At 27.3% G+C, this 25,735-nt stretch overlaps 1 protein-coding gene across 1 annotated transcript in view; it reads left to right on the forward strand.

The window, feature by feature from the left end:
- LOC100197178 (serine/threonine-protein kinase mTOR) overlaps positions 1-25,735 on the forward strand; it is a 141,759-nt gene that overhangs the window by 105,411 nt on the left and 10,613 nt on the right. Inside the window, exons 33-47 of the mRNA XM_065813156.1 lie at positions 1,365-1,443; positions 1,578-1,717; positions 1,820-1,920; positions 6,020-6,135; positions 10,410-10,487; positions 10,570-10,803; positions 20,827-20,958; positions 21,377-21,495; positions 21,577-21,694; positions 23,972-24,076; positions 24,168-24,268; positions 24,762-24,858; positions 24,943-25,041; positions 25,132-25,437; positions 25,525-25,659. Of these exons, the coding sequence (XP_065669228.1) occupies positions 1,365-1,443; positions 1,578-1,717; positions 1,820-1,920; positions 6,020-6,135; positions 10,410-10,487; positions 10,570-10,803; positions 20,827-20,958; positions 21,377-21,495; positions 21,577-21,694; positions 23,972-24,076; positions 24,168-24,268; positions 24,762-24,858; positions 24,943-25,041; positions 25,132-25,437; positions 25,525-25,659 (1,960 nt within the window). The remainder of the gene's footprint in view (positions 1-1,364; positions 1,444-1,577; positions 1,718-1,819; positions 1,921-6,019; positions 6,136-10,409; positions 10,488-10,569; positions 10,804-20,826; positions 20,959-21,376; positions 21,496-21,576; positions 21,695-23,971; positions 24,077-24,167; positions 24,269-24,761; positions 24,859-24,942; positions 25,042-25,131; positions 25,438-25,524; positions 25,660-25,735) is intronic.

Here is a 25,735-nt window from a genome sequence, read left to right on the forward strand (position 1 = left end):
AATTAAATAGACAGCAATTTTGATTAATAAAGTTGTTGTAATTGAGTTTCATTTACAACTAAATTATTTTAGAATGATGCAATTTCATTTTGAAATTTTCATACTTGTTTGCTTTGTGTGTAAGTTATCCTGAAGTGTGGTCTGGAGTTCTAGTACATAGCTTAAGTGCTAAAATAGTAATGTAGTAATACTTAAAAAAGTAATTTTGATAAAAGTTAAAAAAGATTTTAATGTACAACTTTTGTGTTGTCATAACAAAAATTGTAATATAAAACGATCATTGTCATTAAGGTGTTCTAGTGTTTAGAATCTTAAGTAAGATGTAAACTCAATTAGGTGTTATGCATAGACAGTTTGTAGTATGACAAAGTAGTTTATTGTAAGGTTAGCGGTCAACCAGCACTGGGTACACTTTGCAGTCAACTGGCACTGGGCTACTTTGAGAGACTAGTAACATGGTTCAGAAAGAGATGTTATTCCAACCATTGTATAAATTAAATTTATACTAAAGCATTTTTTTAACTTATTCCTTATTACATCTTTTTTAATTTTACTAAAGCAACCAAAAAGTTTACATTTTTTAATGCAAAACTATTTTGTAGATAAAACATTTTATTTTGATGAAGGTTTTTGTAAGGAAGGTAGTTGGGTTTTCAAAATACGAATTGAATTTTGAATACAATTTACTAGAGATTTTTGAATAGTATTTTGATAATTGCTTTGTTGTTCAAAAGAATAATCTTCCAGATTAATTTTTTATTGTTAGAATAACAAATTTGCTGAATTTGATTTTTTTTTTTTTTTAAATTTAAAAAACAAGTTGTTTTGGTCAACCAAAACATACTGCTTACTTGAAAAAATACTCACTGGTTTACTGTATCCCTGTTGATATTTATTAGAGCTTTGATAAAATGTACATTTTTATGTAAAAATTAATGATATTCTAGTACATTTTATTTTTATAAGAAATAAGAAAATACAAATTTTAAAAACATTTATCTTTACATAATCAGCCAAAAGTATAAACCTTTTAATTTTATTTTTTATTTTTAATATAAACTTTAATATATATTTTTAATACAAACTAAGTTTATATTAAAAATACACACCTTAGGTTATATTAAAAATATAAACTAAGGTTTATTTTTCAATACAAACCTTAGTTTGTATTAAAAGTATACCCCTTAGTTTATATTAAAAATATAAACCTTAGTTTATATTAAAAGTATAAACATTAGTTTATATTAAAAATATAAACCTTAGTTTATATTAAAAATATAAACCTTAGTTTATATTAAAGACATAAACTAAGTTTTGTTAAAAAGTAGTTGCTGTTTTAATGCTTATCGATTTTCTTTGTTTAGCATCAACAATAAGTTACAAAATCCTGAAGCTGCTAATGGAGTACTGCTTTATGCAATGCGCAATTCTAAAGTTGATTATGTAAGCTTTTTAAATTTTCACTGTATTCAAAAATAATCGAAATTTATATATAAAGTTTTAAGATTTATTTTTGAAAATAGTTTCATATTTTGTTTAGCTTATTTTTTCTTTATTTGTTGTTTTTTAAATATTAGAAAGTGCAGCAGAGGTGGTTTGAGAAATTGCATGATTGGGAGCATGCATTAGAGGCGTATGAAATTAAAAATGAGCAAAATCCTAACGATGATGACCTGCTTCTTGGTAGAATGAGGTGCTTAGAAGCCCTTGGCAAATGGTAAAGTTTTATTATTTTCTTTATAGATTTAAATTTTTATTACAGAGTTTTTTTCTTAGTTTTTTTTGTATTTTGCTTACAAAATCTTTTTGTTAATTTTAGGAGAGAGTTAAACAAACTTGCCACTGAAAAGTGGCAAAGTGTAGAAGACAACATCAGGCATAAAATGGCAAGAACTGCTGCATCAGCTGCATGGGGTCTAGGTATTTTTTATATATAGAAGTCTTTAAAAGACTGACATCATTAACCTTCAGAATTAGGGTCGGCATTCAGCAATGCCGACCTAACTGATGACCTGAAAGTGCTTGAAGTTGGCAAAAAATTGCCAACCTAGTTTCTATGTTTATGGTAAGACCTTTGTATCAAATAATTTTTGTCGACCTGATGCCGACCTCTAAAAGATTGAGATCGGCAAATTATTGCTGACCTCATTTTTCATGAAGTTTTGAATCACTGCATGAGTTGGTTTGAAAAGGTATTTTAACATATTTTCACTGGTAATGGAGCAAGAATTTCATAATTCCAACAACTTAATTTAATTTTTTTGTTTTTTCTTCCTGAACTTATTTTTTTGAACTCACATCTGTATAAAAAATGGGACATAGTAAATATTTAAGCATTGGTGTTAAAAAGTTAATTGTGCAAATAGCTAATAGCAGTATAATTGTGCATTAAATTTCAATGGAAATGAACATTCTACAATCAACAGTTAGTTATATATTAAATTTTTTTTCAACAACAGAGTTGTTTTCAAGTATTGCTGGCCAAAATCAAAAACTTCTCGTCAGTATAATCTCGTAGTGAGATCATCCGCAAAAGAGTTTTGCATGAATTTACACAGTCCCATCAAATTTTTTATGCAACAGTGAAGCATCCCTGAAGACCAACATTTTTGGCTATCATCAAAAAAAACCTTTTGTTTTAATAAAAATCAAAGAATATTACTTAAATTTACTAGAGAACATTTAAGTGTTATGTTTGACATTCATTTAGATTGCTAAAATAATGTTAAGTACCAAGTTCCCACAGTAAAACATAATTGTGGTTCAGTAATTGTTTGGTCATGTTTTACCTGTGATGGAGTAGGTCTAATTTCAAAGCATTATGATTAAAAACATGCGTAAAGTAATAATCAAGAACACAATGTTCCAATACGTCAATAAACTAAAGCATCCATGTGTGTTTGTGTTATGTGTTCCAATACAATCCAAAGCGTACACCATTTTTAGGAGCACATTGAGAGAAAAATTAGTAGTTGCATTATTTAAATCAGGTTTTATCTGCAAATTCGCCTACCATTCAAATAAAAAACAGATCCCATTCAAAAATCACAAGCAAAACATAATCTGGTACAACCCACCTTTCAGTACCAAAGTTGCAACAAAAATAGGCAGTCGTTTTTTGAATATGGTAGACCTGCACTTTCCAGTTGGTCACAAACTTTGTAAGATATTTAATCGAAATACCATTAAAATAAGCTACTCATGTATGCCAAACATCAAGTCCATCATTAATTCACTCAATCACAGGATATTATATAGCCGAGGTAAAGATGAGGGAAAAACATGCAACCGTGTCAACAAATCCATCTGTCCCATAAATAATCAGTGCTTGTTGAAGAACATCGTTTATCAAGCCACCGTGTTGTCAAATAAACCTGACTACAAAGAAAAAGTATATTTTGGCTTATGTGAAACTCCATTTAAACTTCAGTATGCTGTCTAAAATCATATCCATCTAAAATCATATACCATCTAAAATCTTTTAACATTAATAAATATAAAAATGATACTAAGTTTTCAAAAAAAATTTGGGACATAAAAGACAAAATGTTTATAAATGTTAATTAAGTGGAAAATTGTAAAATGTTGCAATCCTTATAACACTTCGTCAAAAATTTGCAATTTTTGCTTATACGAAAAATTCCTTATTTTAACATTTAAAGGTGATAACTTGAATTAAGATTTTCACAATGTATCTTTTTGAAGAAACTAATGAATTAACAGGATAGCAAAACTTACATAATATGTTTATAGCCTTATTTTTATTTATAAAAAAAATTATACTCAAATATTATAAATTTTCCTATTTTATATATATTTCTGTTATATACCATAACATATATATTACTAAATATGTTATGCTGAGTTGATAACTCAGCATAACCTAAGTTTTTCTAGCAATAAATCTTTTGTGCTTTTTAAATGAAGAATTTAAAATATTGGAGAAAAAAAGTATTGATCTTGAAAATTTTCAACTTTCTTTACTAATCAAATGAAATAAAGCTACAGTACTTATGATATAACATAAACTTACTTTATATTTATATTTTAATAAAATTAAAATTTTTATTAAAATATTTACTATTAGGCATCATTAGGCTTAAAAAAAATCTTTTTTATTTAATATCAAACAGTTAACCTTTTTTATTCTTGTATTTGGTGCAGTGGTAAGGGTGTGAACTTTAGAATCGAGTAGTCTGAGGTTTAGAATTGAGAACTCTGAGATTTAGAATTGAAAGATCTAAGCTTAAGAATCAAGAGGTCTGAGCTTTAGAATCGAGAGGTCTAAAGTTCGATGTCTGCTTTAGTCATAATAATCTGTTGATAATAATTTTTAAGTCTTCTTGTAACATCCAAAAAACCAGATAGAAAAGATGTCTATCTCTACATTAAACTAATGATTTTTGTATAATAATTTCTTTTAGTAACTGTAACTAACTGTACTTTATAGCTGTATAACTGTACTTTATAGTAGTAGCAGTAGTAGTAATAGTAGTAGTAGTAGTAGTAGTAGTAGTAGTAGTAGTAGTAGTAGTAGTAGTAGTAGTAGTAGTAGTAGTAGTAGTAGTAGTAGTAGTAGTAGTAGTAGTAGTAGTAGTAGTAGTAGTGCCCCATATATGACTCAGAACCCTTGGCAGCTATTGTAACTGAGGTAGTGGTGAGAAGAGTGGCAGGACTTTTTAATAAGAAAATGTGAATAAAAGTGTAAGCAAATATTTAACTTATGTAAACTTCAAATTATGTAATGTTAAAACATATATCAAGCTTTATAGATTTACTTTCACTTGAAAATCGCATTGCAGCAAAATCTCCTTAATTTTGATCTATAGCATTAATTTTCATTTTATAAAGTCTTTTATTTGTTATGCAGTCTTAAAATTTTCTTTAGTCAGTGTGCCAGCGTGGTCAAGTGGTTAACTCGCAGACTTTTGAACAAAAAAGCAGTGGTTCAAATCCTACCACTTTTTTTTTTATCTTTTTCGATTTTTATAGATATTATACACTATAACAAACAAAAGGATTTTTAAAAAAGCTAAGAATTCTAAAAACATCAAAACACTGGGAGAAATTTGTTGCGTACATGTCATGATTTATGTTTTTCAAATGTTTTAACCCTATGTCTTATCAAAATCAATAACTTTAATGAGTATTGACATAGTTAATTTGACTCAACAGGGGCACCAGATTACCAGACTGACTTATTAGATACTTATGTTATTAATGTTCTCAGGTAATTTGTCCTAATAAGTTGCATATGGTCTGAAAAAAAATATAGTCTTTAACATAAATAAAAAAAAATTTAATATGACAGAAAGGTGCTGCTGTGAAAGCAAAAAAAGAAAGAAAAAAGCCTGTAGCTAGAAAAAACTTTAACATTTATAATATTATTTTTTGCTATAAATATATAAAATAGATTGAAAAAATTTCAAAAATGATGACAGCACACTGATGAAAGCACACTAAACCACTGAGCAATCTATGATATGCGTTTAGGAGAAAAATAAACCTAGTTATTAATCTCCTTTAAGCTCTACGTACGCCAAAAAGGTGCACATGTTAGTTTTTTTGCTCTTAAAGCAATTTTTCGGAATAAATTATTTTACTAAAAAATATTGAAGTAAATAAGGAATTGGTATAGAAATGATTAGTGTGAAATAGGTTTGTATATGTATTTAAAGTATTTTTTTAGACAAACTGACCACAGTAGTTTGCATCTTTTAACTTATTAGGCGTTTTAATAATTCGCAAAAAGCTAAACTTATCTACTGAGGGAAAAAAAATCATAAAAAAACGAAACAAAATTGTAGCGAAATATCAAATTTAATTAAATAAACTAAGGTCTGTGCTTTACTGTTCCTGGCAATGTTACTCAGTTATACTCTATTGTTATGTTACTGTTAAGTTATGTTACTGAAAGACTTGTGTGCATATGGATTGTTTGTTTTAGACATTTACTAAATTTTTAAAACAAAATTGTTTTAAGAAATCAACACAAGAAATATTTTTCAATTATTTTTAGGTGAATGGGAACATATGGAAGAATACACATGCATGATACCAAGAGAGAAACTAGAAGGTGCATTTTTTCGAGCTGTATTAGCATTACATAAAGATCAGTATGACCGTGCACAAAGTGTATGTTTTTTGTTTTGTTTTGTTTTTTTTGGCATGAGTACTCTATTATTTTTTGATCGGAAGTGATTTTTTAAATAAACTTTCTTTTTGAAACTTATAGTATATACTTTATTAGGATTTCTGAATTAATTTTTATTTTATAGTATATATTCTAACTTTTCAGGTTTTGTAGCACACAATGGAGGAAGCTTTTATATATATACATATAAATATATATATATATATATATATATATATATATATATATATATATATATATATATATATATATATATATATATATATATATATATATATATATATATATATATTAGGGTGGTGCTAGAAACAACTTTTTTTGAAAATGTCTGCTGACACCTCCTAAATGTGTTTTATATAATAAAATAATACTGGATTTTAAAATTTTTTGAATAAAAATATTTTTAGGGGTGTCACAAGACTCTTAAACATCAAACAGATTCCTAATATTATCAAGAAATAAGTTTTCCAAACGTATGTCATGTTAGGTCTCAAATGAAGCGAAATTATATAAAAAATTTAAAAATATAAATCATCTTATAAATAAATTATTATTTTAGATTTCAATAAATAGAAAATGACATTTTTTAACTTAAATCAAAAAAAGAAAATTCAACAAGGTTTTTTTAATTATAATTTTTTCTCAATTTTTATAAAATAATGATTACTTATGAAATTTTTATATAATTTTTTTTTTATATATTATTATATAAATATAATATATTATTATATAAATATAATATATATATATATAAATATATATATAAAATATATATAATATATATATATATATATATATATATATATTATATATATATATTATATAAATAAATATATATATATATATATATATATATATATATATATATATATATATAACAGGTGATGCGAAAGTTATCTGACAAATCCTAATTTCATTATTTGAGCATAATAATTAGTTTTTGTGGTTTTATGCGTAGGCATAAACGTTCTATAAAATGTAAACTTTATTATTTGAAACACAATTATTTAAAATAAGGTTAAATGCAGCTGAACGAGAATCTTTTCGAAAGCGACTAAAAATATTTTTTGTAAACAAACCTGATATTAAAAAAATAAAAATCGTAAATCATTTTGAAAAGGAAGGATTTGCTCGAAGTACAATATATGATAACCTATAAAGACTAGAAACTGTTCAATCTTTTTCTGATAGAAAGCACCCTGGTTGCCCGACATCCTGGACTAGAGAAAAGAAAGCCGAATTAACGAGACTTGTCAACAATCGAAAAGGGGTCAGTCAGAGAAAAATAGGTATTAAATTCGGTGTAAATCAATCGACAATTGGTCAGTTAAAAAAAATGAATATTAAATATAGAAAACATGAAAAGACTCCAAAATACACAATAGTACAACAAATAAAGACAAAGAAAAGAAGCAGGAAACTAGTTAACCAACTCTATAACACAAAATCGCTTCTAGTCATCGATGACGAAAAATACTTTTGTTTTGCAGGGGACAACATGCCTGGAAATTCTGGATACTACACAAACAACAAAAAGACATGCCCAGAAAGTGTTCGTTTTATAGGAAAAGAAAAATTTCCAAAAATAATTATTAATGTGGATAGCCATATCTGACCGTGGTATATCCGAGCCATTGTTTCGCACTTCCAAAGCTGTAGCGATCAATTCATCAATCTGTATTAATGAATGTTTAGAAAAACGACTTCTTCCATTTATTCACAAGTATCATGGAGACTTTAACTATTTATTTTGGCCAGATTCAGCAAGTTCTCATTATTCTAAAGATTCTCTAAATTGGATGGACCAATATGTCTATTACGTTGATAAAGAATCCAATCCCTCAAATGTGCCTCAAGCACGACCAATTGAAAATTTTTGGGGATATTTGGCACAGAAGGGTTACAAGGGAGATTGGCAAGCTTCAACAGAGCAAGTTTTGATTGATCGCATTAAACTAAAACTACAAGAAATTGATTTAAACTTTTTACAGTTGCATATGAAAGGTGTCAGAGCAAAATTGAGATCAATTGCAGATGGTGGTGTTTTTTCATATAAAAAATAATATATTTTTATTAAAAGATAAATGCTTTATTTTAAAAAAATATAATAGTAGTTTGTTTTTTTATTTATAAATAAGTTATTGACGTTTTTATTTTGTCCGATAACTTCCGCATCACCCGTTATAATTGATTTTTTGATGAGATTAAGTAAAAATAACTACATGATTTTTACTACCATGTAAATTATGATTTTTACTAGTAAAAATCATGTAGTTATTTTTATTTATTCTCGTCAAAAAATCGATTATATAACTCTGATATCATTCATCATGCACTCTTGCAGAATATATACTCACAGCAAAATTAAACTTATATATGTATATGTATATGTATATATATATATATATATATATATATATATATATATATATATATATATATATATATATATATATATATATATATATATATATATATATATATATATATATACTATAGATATATATCTACTATAGATATATATCTACTATAGATATATATATATATATATATATATATATATATATATATATATATATATATATATATATATATATATATCTACTATAGCATATTTATGTAATAAATTGTTGCCATATTTTTTTTACTTTAATTAAATACGAATTTTCAGAAAAAGAAGAAAAGAGAGAAGTATAATGAAAGAAAAGATTGCTGCCCCATGCCAAACCCTCAGTTGATGTAGCAGCACTCTGCTGTGAGTCAGGCTATTTGTCAGTTGATGTATGTACTGAAGCCCCTGGCAGCAGGCTTCTTCAGTATGACGTCAGACTTCTCACCTAAACTAGCAGTATAAGATATGTACATATGTTTATATATATATATATATATATATATATATATATATATATATATATATATTTATATACAATTAGTATTGTGTACTTAGTTAAGCAATATGACCTAATATAGAAATATATAGCTGTCAGGGCCTTAGTACAAAACAATTAACTATCTGGATAAAACATTCAAGAAATTGCAGCTACATTATGTGAACTCTTTGCATGTCATAAAAATATATTTGATCGCCTGAAATTTTGAAAAGAATACAATAATTGAACTGTTAAAACTGTTTTTGATAAAGTACAACTTAGGTAGTTTGCAGCATACAAAGCCAATGTTTGCCAGCCACCTAACTCATACTTCAATCTCCAATACATTGCACATTCTGTTAAGTAATGTCAAGCAATTATGATTTGAGTTGCAATAACTGCCAACAGTTGTGCTTGTTTTCACATGGCAAGAGTTAATTTTGCAAATTATTTGGAAATTTAATAATTTTATGTGTGACAGGCTGATTTTCCATCAAGCAAAAATTGTCAAGACATGAGTTTCCAAAAAAATATAAATAATGTATAAAATAAATAACTATAATATATAAATAAGCAAAAATTTTTCAATAGAACCCACAAAAATAAACCTTAAAAAAGCCCTTGAAATCCCAAGTACTATGGTGACAATAATTTTTTTTGACTGTAGGCTTGCAAAATTTTGCAGAAATCAGAGTTAGTTCAGGTAGATATTGTAAAGTTGCTATGGCACAACTACTCATTATATATGTATTTGTGCCAATTGGGTAAGTTTTGTTTTTCTCATAGCGACTGCTAGAGCATGTCAAAACTCTCCTGATATGTTTTGATAGGTATGTGGATATTATATTGGCAAAAAGCAGGTATTAGGTTATATTGTGAAAAGTAACATATTGCGAAAAGTAACATATTGTGAAAAGTAACATATTGTAGATATTGTATACAAGTTATTTTAGAATTAACAGTGACAAAGACATGGAGGAAGCTTTTTTACCATTAACAACTTTATAATAATAACAGCCTAACTCTCTTTTGAATTTCGAGTTATCCAAGGTTCAACTTAACCAGAGAATTTTAATAGTAATTAGACGATTTCAAGAGACCAAGTGCAACAGTTCGAGATAATAAAAGTACAAGTTAATAACTGTTAAACTTATTAACTTGTACTTTTTAATTAAAACCAAAATTAATTGAATATATAACTTTTTAATTAAACTTTTTATATTTTTAAAATTGACTTTTAAGTTTCAGAAAATGTAGTTGATTAAAAAAATTGCAATACACTTGAAAAAAGTTTTAAAGCATGATATTTTCTATTGAAATCAAAAATATAAATCTATTTAAATTCAATTGAATTATAGTTTAACAAATCCTATATATATATTTAGTGCATTGACAGTGCAAGGGATATGCTTGACACAGAGTTAACAGCCATGGTTGGAGAATCTTATAATCGAGCTTATGGAGTAAAAAATTTTATTAGGTTCAAGTTATTATCTTTTAGAAATCATTTTATGTAGAATTTTTTTATTTTAAAGTTTTTTTTAGTCTATGGTAACTGTTCAAATGTTGTCTGAACTTGAGGAAGTCATTACTTATAAATTGTGTGCAGAGCGCAGAGAAGCTATTCGTCAAGCATGGTGGGATCGTTTGCAAGGATGTCAGCCAGTAGTTGAAGATTGGCAGCGAATACTGCAAGTTCATTCACTTGTGCTTACACCTCAAGAAAATCAAAAGACATGGTTAAAGTATGCAAGCTTGTGCAGGAAATCAGGACAGCTGGTACTTTTTTTTAACATAAAATTAATAATGGTTGATAGTAATAATTATGATAATAATATTATGAATATTATGAAGTGGGAAATAATAAAATTGAAAACAAATTAATAATATTGTTACGATTATTATTATTATTGTTATTATTATTATTGGTATTATTATCAATATTGTTATTACTAGCAAAAGAGGACCTGTAAAATGGGTCATGAGAGCTAGGTGCGTTAAGCATGTTAAATCTATCAGTTAGGCTTTTCTTGTAACAACTTTCTGTATTACCAAAGTAAATGAGCAACATATTGATATAATTGACAAAGTAATCTACTATAAATTCTTTAAAAAAGTAATCTATAATAAATTCTTTAAAAAAAATTCATATATGTGAAGTTTTATATGTGAGGGTGATAACAATAGGTTTAGGTGAGTATCCCTTTTAATTTTTGAATATTTCGATGTTTGTATATGAGTTATAACATCATAAAAGTTATTATAAGAAATTTAAAAGTTACACAATAAAAACATACAAAATTTGAATAGCATAAGTAAATGTTATGAAGTTTAACAATATTTAGTTTTAGCTTTTAGGAAATGATTAACATTAAGGAATTCTTAAATCAATTATAACAATAGGAACTGTTCCCAAAAATGAATTATGACCCACGTGACATAATACAAAAATCCATTAGCTGTTAAATCTTTTATTTAACACATTTTTCGTGGGCACTATAAATAGCTGTATTGAAAAATGGGTTTTAAAAAAAACAGACCACATAAACTTCAAAAAAGTTTGAAAATTTTAAAAAACCACCAGCCACACTGCAAAATTTACTTTTTCTCTTACCCACAGCACAAATCGAAGTTTCAAACAATCTGTGACAAATTTTTTTTTTAGAGTTTATTTGCAAAAAATTTTAACTAAGCAATGGTTCTTTGAATCTTTTTACAAACATCTTGAAGGATCATTTCTTTTTCAAGTTAGCTTATGTATTTGCTACAGGACACATCATATTTTCATATCCATTATGTATAAAAATTCTGTACATGTAGAACGTAAGTTTAATAAGAAATCTCTCTTTTTTTTTTTTGTACAATTCCTGTTACAATGCAGATTGAGTTATACTACGAATATTGACACAACATCTTTCATGTTACAATTTTTCATTATCTTATCACTTTGCAATAAAATATGATTGTATTCTACAACTCGTTTTTATTTTTTTAAATAACTTATATCATGTAGCTAAGGAATGGATAAACAAATTCACTGCGGAAAATGATAATGATCCTGTATCATGCACATCAGCTACATTTTTGCCAACTTTGTGAAGTACCTATTTATAAAGGAAACTGTTTTTTTAAATACCACACTTTAGGAAAGTGTTAGTAAGTGCTTTTTTATGTGAGAATACTTATTTTAAGTAAATTTTTCAATAAAGTTTTTTGAAAAATCTTCCATCACAATCAGATATCTGATCAATATAGTTTTGATAAAAAATATTTTGATATATCATGACTTAATAAAGAACGATAAGGTTCTATCTCCATTCTGTAACGTTAAGAGAATTTAATTTTCAGTTTTAATTATTTAATTATGTTTTAGAGCTGTTGTTGCTTATATTGATAAAATGTTTATAATGATGAAAAGGTTTTTTCCTGTTGTTTACATTTTAGAATTGATTTTTTATTATTAATTTTATAATTTTTAAAATTGTTTGTTTACAAATTAATTGTTAATTCCAACTTTATTAAATAAGGTTGAAATTAACCATGAAAAAATAAAAAGATATGTCTTAAAATATTATATAAATAATAATAATAAAATTGATTTATATAAAACAGTTTCAAATTTAATGCTAGCACACAAAAAAGTGCTGGCTAGAACTTTAAAAATCATGCACACTAGTCATTTTTAGACAGGTGTGCGTGATTTTAAAAATTTGTTTCTAAAAAATATTTTAATCAAGTAATAAATTCTAAAAGTTGCGCACACTCATTTTTATAAATTTTTAGAATTTAAATAAAACTTTTGTTTAGCTGTTTTATATTAACTATTTTATTTAGAATTTAAATAAAACTTTTTTTTTTTTTAATTATTTTTAGACTGGTGTGCATGTTTTTAAAAATTTGTTTTTATTTGATATTTATTAATATTTTTTTTTTAAATGGCGAAAAAATTGCTGTGGATAAATTCTAGATGATGATAAAAAAGGCAAAACAAATGTTTTCATTAAATTCTAAATGAAAAAATAAAATAAAAACAGAAGCAAGGAATTTTTTATTTGATTTCATTAATGAAACATTTGTCTACCAATTTTATTTTAAAAAATACTAACTTTTTATTATACCAATATTATTACAGAATTAAAAAAAAAAGTTTAATGTTAGTATTCAACAAATATAATTTTTGTAGTAGTGGTTTTTCTTTTTTTAAATGTTATTTTAAATTTTATTTTTCAAATTATACATGTTATGCAGAGAGACCGCCAGGTTTTATGTCGTGTCAATTAAACAAAACTTTTTTTATTTAAGAGTATTTATTTTATAATAATAGAAAAAGTTGTTTTTAAAATCTAAACCAAGTGCTAAGGGTCCCAAATGGGGCAAAAGGGAAGGTTGAGGAGCCCCAAACCCATTTAAGATTTTTTTTTTCAATTTTAATTTTTTTTTATCCCTACATTTAGTTTAGAAGTTTATATTTGCAAAATTATTTAAAAATTATTATATTCCATTAGTCAGCGCCCCCAGGATTTAATAAAAAATATAAAACTCTTTTACTTTTTTAGTTTATTTTTTATTTATCTTTAATTATCTTTTTTCTTTAATTTATTTAGATAAATTGAATAAAATTTAAAACAATAAAACAACTAATATTTACAAATATTACTGATATATGGAACATAAACCAACTAAACATAACATAACTCTTCTTCCGTTAAAGTCAATCACAGAAGAGAGGAGTCTTTCGCCATATTCTTTGTTTGCAACTTTTCGCTTGAACCTGTTCCATGTTGGTTTGAATTTTGGATGAATTGATTCTCCACATTGTTCAGCAAACTTAGATAAGCCACGTATAACAAAAAAAAGGCGGTGGGGGATGATTAAAATAAAAGCGTAGGTACTTTATGGACGACCCCTAACAGCTGTTTTATCATAATTTCAATAGGATTTAATGTCTATATAAGCTTTCTACTATGACGAAAATATTATGTGCTTTGGTAATGGAACCAAATGCTCATTTTCAACCCAGATTTATGACTTTTTTTATAGGTTGACCATTTTTAAGGCCGTTTACACTCAAATTTTTCAAAATAACTAAACGTCCTCTCCCATGTATTAAGCACTTAAGGTTAATTCGTACAGGAAAGACGTTATTAATGATTGAACAACTTAACACTGTTAACAAGTTAACACTGTCAACAGTGACATTGTTAAAATGATGTTAACACTTGTCAAACAGTGTTAACATCATTTTAACCTCAACATTTTTGACTGTTACGTTAATAAGAACATTAATAATTTCTTTAATGTCTTTTTTTCAATCTGGTTACATACCATTAATCAATAAACCCACGCATGTAACTAAGACTAGTGTAGTGACTCGCATAGTCCGCTATATTGGATCCTGAAGTACCGTCGACATCTGCGTCCATTTTCTGTTCCGTTTTTTCGAAATGCTTTTTTGGCACGTTAGTGCTTCAAGCATTGTTTTATAGATCAGCCACTTTCAGTCACATTGTTTGTTTCATTTTACCAACAAGAAGGATCTCTAAGCATCAGTAAATTTTTATTTTTGTGTATCCGTAGCCATTTTGGTGTTTTTTCCCTTTGAAATAAGATAAGTTTTACTTTTTTAAATAAAATTTATCTATTGACCGTACATATCTAATTTTTAACCATACACCTAGCAAATTCGTTTTTCTATGTTAGTTTAAAATTGTATTACAATCAGTTTAGTCAACAATATAAAATTTTTAAGCACAAATCTACATGTTGCCATTGTCGGCCGACTACCAATTATCGATAATGAGATCGTTTTTTTTTAAAAAGTAAAACTAAGGAGCCATGATACTAGTCTAGACTCCAGATTACTCTAGAACTAGATCTATTTCTATCTGTTAAAATGTGAACTTATTATAATTGTAAGTTATTAGATCTAGAATGTAGATTATTCTAGATCTAGATTGGAAAATTAGACTTAGTGACTTAGACTTTATTACTTTATAAGTTTATTCAGTGAACTTAAGTGACTAGTTTAGTCAGTAGTGACATAGTCTTAGAACTTTTAATTTTTGATTGATCTATTCTAGACTCTAGAATCTGTGACTATATATATTATTATATAAAATTAAAACTGCTACTGGAAAAGAAGGATCTGTAGTGTCTTTTCTGTACAACCTTTCAAAACTTAGGTAACTATATCTAATTTATATATTCATTGTTTTGCTAACCTTTTTAAATAACAAATATGATGTATGGTATTATAAAAAAATATAACACATAATATATATTATATATATATATATATATATATATATATATATATATTTATTTATTTATTTATTTATTTATTTATTTCTAAAAGTAAAACAAATTGAAAACTATTTTTAGATATAGCTTCAAAGGTGAACCAGCAACATTCAAGTCTTTCTTGAGAGAACATGGAGTTGCTCCAGGAACCTTTCTGCGCTATGTTGGAAACAGGGTACATGTAATTTTTCACATGGCTGGAGTTGTTATATTCCATCTACAGCTGCTTAAGTCATTTCTTCAGAAATAAGAGTTTTATTTTTACAAATTATTGATAGAGCTTCAAAAATATAATTGAAAATCAAGTTAAGATTTTGAAATATTTACTTTCAGACACAACAAAAATGTTGTGAGTAAAGCTCTTTTTGGGGACATCGGTAAAGATGGCATCATCTTTCAGCGGCAAGCTCTAAGATTGATTGGAAAAGTAATTACAGGCGCGTGGATGAAACTAGTTTATGACAATGTATTGCAGAAATCTAATCTTGAACTGGTATTTTTTTTTTTTTTTAAATAATAGTAGTTAAAACTTATTTTTAGTAAAATTGATCACATTTAATTGTTGTCTTTCTATCTTTTTTGCTTAATATTATTTTAGCTTAAGAATATTGTGTACCCTTTTTCATTTATTTTTACATTTCATTAAATTTAGGTACCCATGTTCCAGATTTGTCATCAAAGAATCACCCATATGAAACAAAGTTCCAATGATTTGTTTTCAACAGATCTATATATTTTTGGGCAAAAATTAGTGTTTGACGGGGTGCACAAGTCATTGCTGAAAACAACTGATATAACGCTCCTCAACAAAATATCAACTCTTCTGAGTTCTATTGAGTGTGTTATTCATAGACAATTGCACAATTATATATCTGGGCCTCTATCTAACCCTACTGAGAAAATATTGAAGGACACACTATCAGCACCTGCCAACAATATGCATGCAGAACGTGCTCTTGGCATGACAGACTGTCTACTTAGAAAAGCCCCCAATGCCACTATTGGATATCTAGATTCAAAAGTTAAAGCAAAACTGAATCACACTCCTCAGTGGATTGAATCCAAACCAGAAGATATTCAAAGAAACCTAATACAATTTTCTATCACTAGAGGATCACAGATCCGAAAAGCAGGAGTGCTTGAAAGTAAAGGGATAGATGATAACATTAAAACAAGAGGGATTGAAGCATCTCAAAAGGCTAACAAGGCATCCAGGCAGAAACTGGAATGAGACGTTAAAAAAGTCTTGCTAAATAATGCCTCTGTTGGTAATGAAATGTTTATAAAAGTTGCCCCAAACCGGAAACCTTTTCTTGAAAAAATGTTAAGCAATCGAAGTATCACTAATCATTTGTTTAATCATAAATTGGAACTAGACAATGGACGGGACAAAATTTTTTATGGACGAATACTAACAGAAAAGCAAAAAGACAAGAGAACTGTGTATGTTACATCTTACTGGGGTTTCGACGAGGACTCATCAGAGGATTTTGACATGTTTATTGAGTCAATTACTGCTGACATGATACTTGGCAAACCATTTTTTGAAGTTTAGTTAACTGTTATTGTTTATGTAAGAAAAAAATTTTCATGTTCTTTTGCTACTTATAAGTTCAAATTCATCTCTTGAAACTGTTCATTTTGATGTGTTTTTTTTTGCCTATATGTAATCTTAAAAACTTATGAAATATTCATATTTATTTAAAAAAAACATCAAACGTTTTTTTGTAATTTGCATAATTTATGGATAATAATTTCTTTATTTCATTTCATTTTTCATTACAACTAGTACAAATAAATTCCTCTTTTGAAACTGCTCATTTTGGTATATACTTTTGTTAATGTATTCATAATACTTTCTGAAATATTTACATTTGAAAGAAAATTGCTTCACTTTTTTTTTATTTCTCTATATAAAGTCCATAGAATGTCAAGGCACTTCAGACAAACTAAAAATCTCAATAACTTTTGAACCAATAATGCCAGCATCATAAATTTGGTGTTGTTGGAAAGCATTTTTCATTCTCTTTCATTTTATTACACATTTATTGGTATTGGATTAAGTTAACTTTTTTGGTGCAACTACCTAGACTAGTGCAACATAGATCAAATTTTTACCAATGAATTTCTTACATCAAAAATAAAAACGGGAATATTTAAAACGGATATTTCGGATCACTCTCCGATTTTTTATTTCGATATCAGTTGAATGTGGTATTCAAGAAAAGGTTGCACATGACATAAAAGTATATGTACTTCTCAACTAATTGAAAGTTTTTTCCCAAGTATGTCAGCAATTTCTTGAGCAGATAAAAAGGAGTTCTTAAATTTTAAAATGGCCTGCTGATACTCAAGCTCAAGTGTTCTACCGAAACAAGAATCTTTTAAAACCTTAAAATCTATTAAACATTGAACAATTGGAACAAGATCAGGATATTCATACAAAACAACTTTTTCCAACTCATCAACACACTTTAGTATCTGGTTTGAATTATTCCCATCCCAACCACTACCTTGATATCCTCTCTGTAGTACACCATTATTTTTCAAAAAATTATCAAATCCTGGCCAAAGATCCATTAATAAACATGCCAGTGTAGTTACTATTCTTATCAGGATATGTAATTCAGGTGGAGGTACTAAATGTTGGATTAGTGTTTCTGGATCTTCATCGAGGTAGAGAATTCTTGGATATATCACATTCATAAAATGTTTCATATTGGATTTCCTTGAACTATTTTCTACAGTGTATCTTTGATAACAATAGTCAAGGCTTCCAAGCGTTCGCAGTTTACCACAAACTTCACTTGAGTCTCCTTCACACCAAAGACAAGCTTTTTTTCCTGCATGGCTTGAAATTCCAAAAACTGCATTAGCACATTTCAAATCAAAAGCTGCTGAAAACTTAACATCTTGTAAATTCAGTTTCTCTAAAATTATTCTTAAATTGAAGTTTGATTCTTGCACATCTTCAACTATGGAGAGGATTTGACAGCGTTGTACACCACTATTTAAGTATAAATTTGAAGTAGTATTTTCATTAACATCAAAAACATTTACAATGACCTTCATGAAACCACCTCCTCCATCCATAGAAATACGAACAAAAGCTGATTGGGGATCAAGGCTAGGTTGATTTATTAAATCTAGAATAAAACTAGATGTGTTTTGAATAAAGACAAGGTCTTTTATAGAAGTACCATCAGTACTATCAAGGAAGTTGACCTGAAAAATAACATTAAATAAATAAAAAATTTTAAACGATATAATTAATTTTTAATACTAAAAAATATATTAGTGCTACCTTTTCTACTTGATGAAAATGAGATAAAGACTCTTCTAGGTCACTCATTTTTCCAAAAATGTTGTTTTCTACTGCTGACTTACTTCCCATTCCTTTTCCAAGAGTAGATATCAATATCCCTGTTTTATTCAGGGAAAGTTCTAACACTATTTAAAGTTCCTTAATCATCTGAAGAGATACTTGTTTTACTGACCTAGGTATAAATGAAAAAAATAATCATATTTTCTCATTTGATAAATATGTACTCAACAGTATATACGTACCTTCTCTTTGCTTTGTTATCAGGACATCCAACTGTAATCGTCAATGGGTTTCTGCCAGAAGACAAAATAAGTTGTTCCCCATTTGTAATTTTGTCTTCATTTTTGCTTTTATTATACCAGATGCAACTTGCTCTGCTTGCAAATTTCCTAAACTTAATGCTAATAAGATCAGGTTCTCTACTGCAGATAAAGAAGAGCAGTTGTATAAATATCCTTGTGCAACAGTTGAAAAGCATCTACTACATAATTTGGAAGACACATTTGAGTTTAATATATTAGGAACTTCTTTGGTATGAATTATTGAAGATGAAGCTGTTCTTGTCATCATCCTCCATTCAATCTTAAATTTTTATAAATTAGTCTTATTTCCATCATTTAAAAATTATCAGCTTCTAAATTTCTTCTATATAATAATTATTCAAACATTTTTCAGCAATTGATGATAATAAAAACCAGTTTTTTCACACACCGTAAATAGTTACTTTATTTCTGTTAAATTTTTAAAGGCAAAAAAAGGAATTTTTAAAAAGAAGTTGGTTTTTTCTATTTTAATTCATATATTTTTAACTTCTAATGTAAAAAAGACCACTTTTTAGTAACTTTCAGACCTATGTTTTTATATGATTTCTAATCAGTATAATATTTTCAATCATAATCAATTGAAAAAATGGGTAGGTGGAAATTATCTTAACACCCTGTTTTGGCCCATTTTTGGCCCTTAGCACCTTATTTTAATTTCAAAAACCCTTTTTTCTACATATAAACTAAAAATACTTTTGAATAAAAACGGTTTGATTCAATTGACACGACATAAAACCTGGCGGTCTCTCTGGTCCACTGTGGCAATATAGTTGCGCTTATTTAGACTACCTGCTTGAAAAATTCGAGTTAATTACAACAGTCAAAAAAGTTAATAAAATATTTTTTCCAAGTTATTTTTTACCTTCAGTAGCTAAGTAGTTGTGCACTGCACCCAGTGCAATAGTTCTAACAAACCTAAAAGTTTAAATTCAATGCTTGATAAAAAAATTTAGGACGGGGAGATTTTTCTAGGTGTTTTTTTGAATACAAAACAAAACAATTAAAAGAAAAAAGACTTAATTATTAGAAAAGTTTTAAAAGTTTTTTTAAATTATACAAAATACATACATGGTCTTAACATATACGATTCACAAACTTAACTTACCTACTGGCATTTACATTTACATATACGATTCACAAACTTAACTTACCTACTGACATTTACATTTACATATACGATTCACAAACTTAACTTACCTACTGACATTTACATTTACATATACGATTCACAAACTTAACTTACCTACTGGCATTTACATTTACATATACGATTCACAAACTTAACTTACCTACTGACATTTAAATTTATATATACGATTCACAAACTTAACTTACCTACTGACATTTACATTTACAGATGTTTATACATAACATTGTATAAATTAAATTTTTACAATTGTATAATTTAAAATAATTTACCTAAGTTACATATTTAAATATCTCTATATAAATTTCTTATATTTTCTTATAAAAGTATGATAAAACACTTATTCTTGTCTTTTTTTTCTTGGATGTCGTCAACTCTGTGTCAAAGCGCATGAGTGGGCACTACTACTACTAAGTGGGCGCTACTACTAAGTGGGCACTACTACTATTAAGTTCAGCATTATTTTGTAAAGAGTTTTATTATTCTTTTTGTTATTAAGAAGAGAAATTATTATGAATTTAATAATTAATATAATAACTGACTAAAAAAATATATAATAATAACATAATTTTTACTTGTGTTCTTCCAAGGTTTCTATGATAGCTCCTAGTTTCTGCTTTAGTCTGGTTGTATTATCTTGGTTGCTTTCAGTTATTGTAAAAGTAATGATTTTTTTTTTTTTTTTATGATTTTGTTTTTGAATTTAGGCACTGTCTTATCAAACATTGATTACCTTGTTGGGTACTGATCCTTCTCTTTCACCTGACCAACCCATTCCATCTAATTTTCCTAAAGTCACATTTGCATACATGAAACATTTGTGGAAAAGTGGCCAAAGAGTAAGTCATAATTTTTTAAGTATTAACAATTTTTTATTGTTTAATGTTAATTGTTTTTAAAGTTTATGGTTGCTAATGCCAGTATAATTAAGATATTGTGTTAGGCGCTATTGTTCATTTGAAACTATTTTTTTAAATACTTAAATCTTTTTTTACGTTTGTAAATGCAGAAATTGTAGTATATTTTGATTTGAAGTAATAACTAAATGGTTACTTTAAATTAATTTACAATAAATTTTTTCAAGCATTGATGCAAAACTGATCTGCAATTTAAACTGATTTTAAGTTATCTATGTTAAAGCAGCCAAAAATATATGATTAAAAACTTTTATTTGATTGTGGTTTATAAACTTTTTAAAAGATTTGTAAGCATTTTTTTGTTGCTTGTTGTTTTAAATTTATTTTTGGAAACTTATAGGATAATGCATTTTTCAATCTCCAACACTTTGTACGAAACACACTTCGTCCTAAAGCATATCAAGTATCGCCATCAGAAGAAAATGAAAATAGTCAAGCACTTGTGTGTTTACTTGCCAAGTAATTCAATTGAACAATTTATTTGTATCTTTTTTATTCCTCTTTTTTTTATAGATTTTGAATAAATTTTTTTTTTTATAGATGTCACTTAAAACTCGGGGAGTGGATGACAGTTATTCAAGGTATTAACTCTACGACTATTACACCAATTCTTCAATATTATGCTGCAGCTACTGAAAATGCCAGCAAGTGGTATAAAGTAAGGATTTTTTTTTAACATGTTTTGCATACAGAATTTTTTTTTATATTAACCTTTTTCACATGATTAGAGTTGATTTCATGTCAAATTAGCAGTAATGGTTTTGCTTTTTTTACATATGCTAAACAATTTTATTTTTCTACTATTTATTTATTTTTATTATTTATTATAATTTTTATTTTTTTATTCATATTCTATTTACATATCAATTGAATTGTAAAGTACTGCAATGTATCCTATTTATATTAGTAAAGTAGATAAAATTGTAGTATAAAAGTTGTCCTTGATGGACAGCACTTTTCTTCGTTTCCTGTAACTTCAGGGGTTCCTCAAGGTTCTTTCCTTGGTCCAATACTTTTTTAAATTTACATTAACAATTACATTTAAGGTAGCATTGTTTGCTGATGATACTGTCATGATGAGAAGCCAACACTCTTTAATTGCTTGGAGGGGAATTTGAGCTGTAAAATAATCTCATTTCTGCTCAGCATGGGGCTCTCAGTGGCTGGTGAACTTTAACTCAGATAAAACTCAATTTTTTTGAGCTAATTGTTATTACAACAATTTAGATCTTCCTATATTTATGAATGGTAATGTACTCGATGAGTTCATCTACTCTTTGTCTTCTTGGATTAACTCTTACTTCCAATCAAACCATATATCAAATCCATTGCAAAATTAGCACCTGCTATGGTTACATCTCTTTATCGTGCTTGCCACTTTCTTACTTTGGATTCTATTCTTTATCTCTATAAGTCTCAAATCTGTCCTTATATGGAATACTGTTGCTATATCTGGAGGGGATCTTTGAATGATGTCCTTTCTCTTTTAGACAAAATGCAAAAACGCGTTGTAAACATAGTTGGACCTGCTTATGCAGCCAACCTTCAACCATTATCACATTGTCATAATGTTGCTTCTCTTCTCTTTTCTATAAATACTATAATGAACGCTGCTCTAAAGAGCTAGCGCCTCTTGTGCTATCTACTAAAATTCATTCTTGTGTTATTCTTCATTCAATTAAGTCTTATTTGTCTAGTTTTTTTCTTCGAACATCAGTTCTTTAGAATTTGCTCCTTTCTTCTTATTTTCCTGATTCGTATAATATGCAATCTTTTAAGTTGTCTGTTAATCATTATCTTGCTTTATAAACTTCATCTTTTCTCTTCCAGTAACTTTCAACTCTAATAGTGGTTGCTTGCAGCCTTGTTGGAAGTGAAGATGTTAAAAAGTAAAAAAACAGTTGTGTAAATAAAAATTAAAAAAAAGCATATATAAAATGATCAAATTGATTTAACTAGAACTGCTAATATATTGAAACATTTTATTAATAATAAAAAAAAACAAAAAACAACCACAGAATGTATTAAATGAAAGCAAGTCCTAATGAAGTTTATTGTGTTTTTATTTTGTAACCCTGCAACTTTTTTAATAGAAACTAGAAGAGTTATTAGTTAAAGATTATAATGAATAAAAAAAGTGATAAAATAGGATATTTGTTTTGTTCAGGGGAGTAAAAAATGAGATAATTATGTTAAGCAAGTCTATAAGGGACAGATTTTTGAAAAAATTATAGCCAAGCCATATTTTTTACAAAAATATGGCATGGCTAAATAACAGCAGTGTAGATGCTCTATGTTTTTTGGAGCTTTTGTTTTAATTGAGTTTCCTATTTCTCAAAATCAATTATGTACAAAAAAATTTCTATTGAGTTTTTAAATCTTCTTTTTCTTCTACAAAAGACTTTTTTATTAATATATGTGGTATATAAAAGATAATTTTTAACAAATTTTCAAAATTTATTTACTATATTATCTAAAACCATTCAAAGTAACTTACTGGTCTTGTAAAATCTATTTTATATGTTGTATATATGCAACATTATGATGATGTGATAATGGTCGGATGCTGGCTGCAAAAGCAGGTCCAACAATTTTTACAATTTATTTTTGCACTTTGTCTAAAAAAGAAAGGGCATTGTTCAAAGATCTGCCCCAGATAAGGCAACAGTGTTCTATACAAAGATGGATTTGAGGTTTATAAAGATAAAGAATAGAATTCTAAGTATAAAAAGTTGCATTCATTTGTATATCATTGGTAAATATATTGTGGTCCAGAGAATAGAGTTTCATTTACACTAGTCCACTGCTTAATTTTAATTGGATCTTAATTTTCATATAAAGTCATATAAATGCCATTATGTAACATTTATATGACTAAATTATGAAATATAATTTTATAGATTGATAAATATGAGAAAAACTTTTTTTTTTCCAGGCATGGCACTCATGGGCTTTAATGAATTATGAAAGTGTTTTATATTATAAAAATAGTCAACCCCTTTCTACATCACAATTTTCTCCTCCTGGTTCACCACGAAAGGTATCAATCAGTCATCATGAATTTTAAAAATATATTGTTTACAATAAATAACTTTAATTTTTAAACAATACTTTATAAAAATTGCATTTAGAATACTGATCCATCTGTTCAAAACTACATTGTTCCAGCTGTTGAAGGATTTTTTCGTTCTATTGCTTTATTTATGGGAAACTCTTTGCAAGACACCCTCAGGTAATTATAAATAAATTCTCTATGTCTGTTTGTCATATATGACTGCAGAATTGGATTCACACTAATAAAGGACGGGGTAATACTGAAATAAGAAGTTGTTTCAGTATATATATCAACTGATTTAGAGAGAACATGCAAGCTGCTATATCAACTGATGGTTTGGGTTAAGGCAGCAATAAATATTTTTCATCATTCTTTTTTTTTTTTTTTTATCTGAAATGCGCTTTAAAGAATTTAAATGTACAAAATGTATTCGGAAATTGTGTCATTATATTTTATATATTTATATATTACTAGTACCATTTTAAATTGAACATGAAATAAAAGATTTTCAAGATAAAAAGCAGATAATCTAGATACTGCCCCCTGCTCCATCTTAATCTTTAGTTAATGTATGCCTATTTCAGTATGAAGTTGTGTGTGACATTTCATGAAGATTTAAGTTAGCATTATAACATCCTTATATATTTAATATAATTATGTGTATATACAGATTGCTTACTCTATGGTTTGAGTTTGGTCATTGGCCAGATGTTCATGAAGCTTTAGTAAATGGTATAAAAACAATTCACATTGATAATTGGTTGCAGGTAACTTTTTTTTAAATCTAATTAGGTGTATTAATTGGTGTTTTTAACCTACTATTATTATGATTTGTATTAATATGTGTTTAGGTGATACCTCAATTAATAGCTAGAATAGATTCGCCACGTCAGTTAATCAGCCGACTTATTCATCAACTTCTATCAGATGTTGGAAAGCAACATCCTCAGGTAAAGTAATGTTGCATCACCTAATAATTATAGCAAATATTTTTCAATAGTTTATATAAAATTTCATATCTTTATATTTGTCTTGTGTAGGCATTAATATACCCATTGACTGTTGCATCAAAATCACCAAATGCTGATCGGCACAATGCAGCAAATCAAATTTTACAAAATCTATGTGAACACAGCTCTGCACTTGTGCAGCAGGCAATGATGGTTAGTGAAGAGCTTATTAGAGTTGCTATTTTATGGCATGAGCTGTGGTATGAGGGCCTTGAGGAAGCATCAAGACTTTATTTTGGAGAGAGAAATGTGAAGGGGATGTTTAGTGTTCTTGAACCACTTCATATGATGATGGAGAGAGGACCACAAACACATAATGAAACTTCATTCCAGCAGGTTGAACTAATAAAATTCTTGTAGTTAAATCAATTTTGATTAAACTCAATTTTGTATTAAAATAATTTGTATATTAAAAATAATTAGGCTTATGGTCGTGATTTAATGGAGGCTCTAGAATGGTGTCGAAATTATCAAAAAACTAATCATGATAAAGACTTGACACAAGCTTGGGATCTTTATTATCATGTTTTTAGGCGAATCTCAAAACAGCTCCCTCAGGTTTCTTATATATATAAAAGTTTGTATTAAAATTATTTATATTTTTGTTAATAACAATAGTTATTTTTTGTTTTAG

The sequence above is a fragment of the Hydra vulgaris genome, chromosome 12 (genome assembly GCF_038396675.1).
Source record: "Hydra vulgaris chromosome 12, alternate assembly HydraT2T_AEP".
NCBI classification, from domain to species: domain Eukaryota; kingdom Metazoa; phylum Cnidaria; class Hydrozoa; order Anthoathecata; family Hydridae; genus Hydra; species Hydra vulgaris.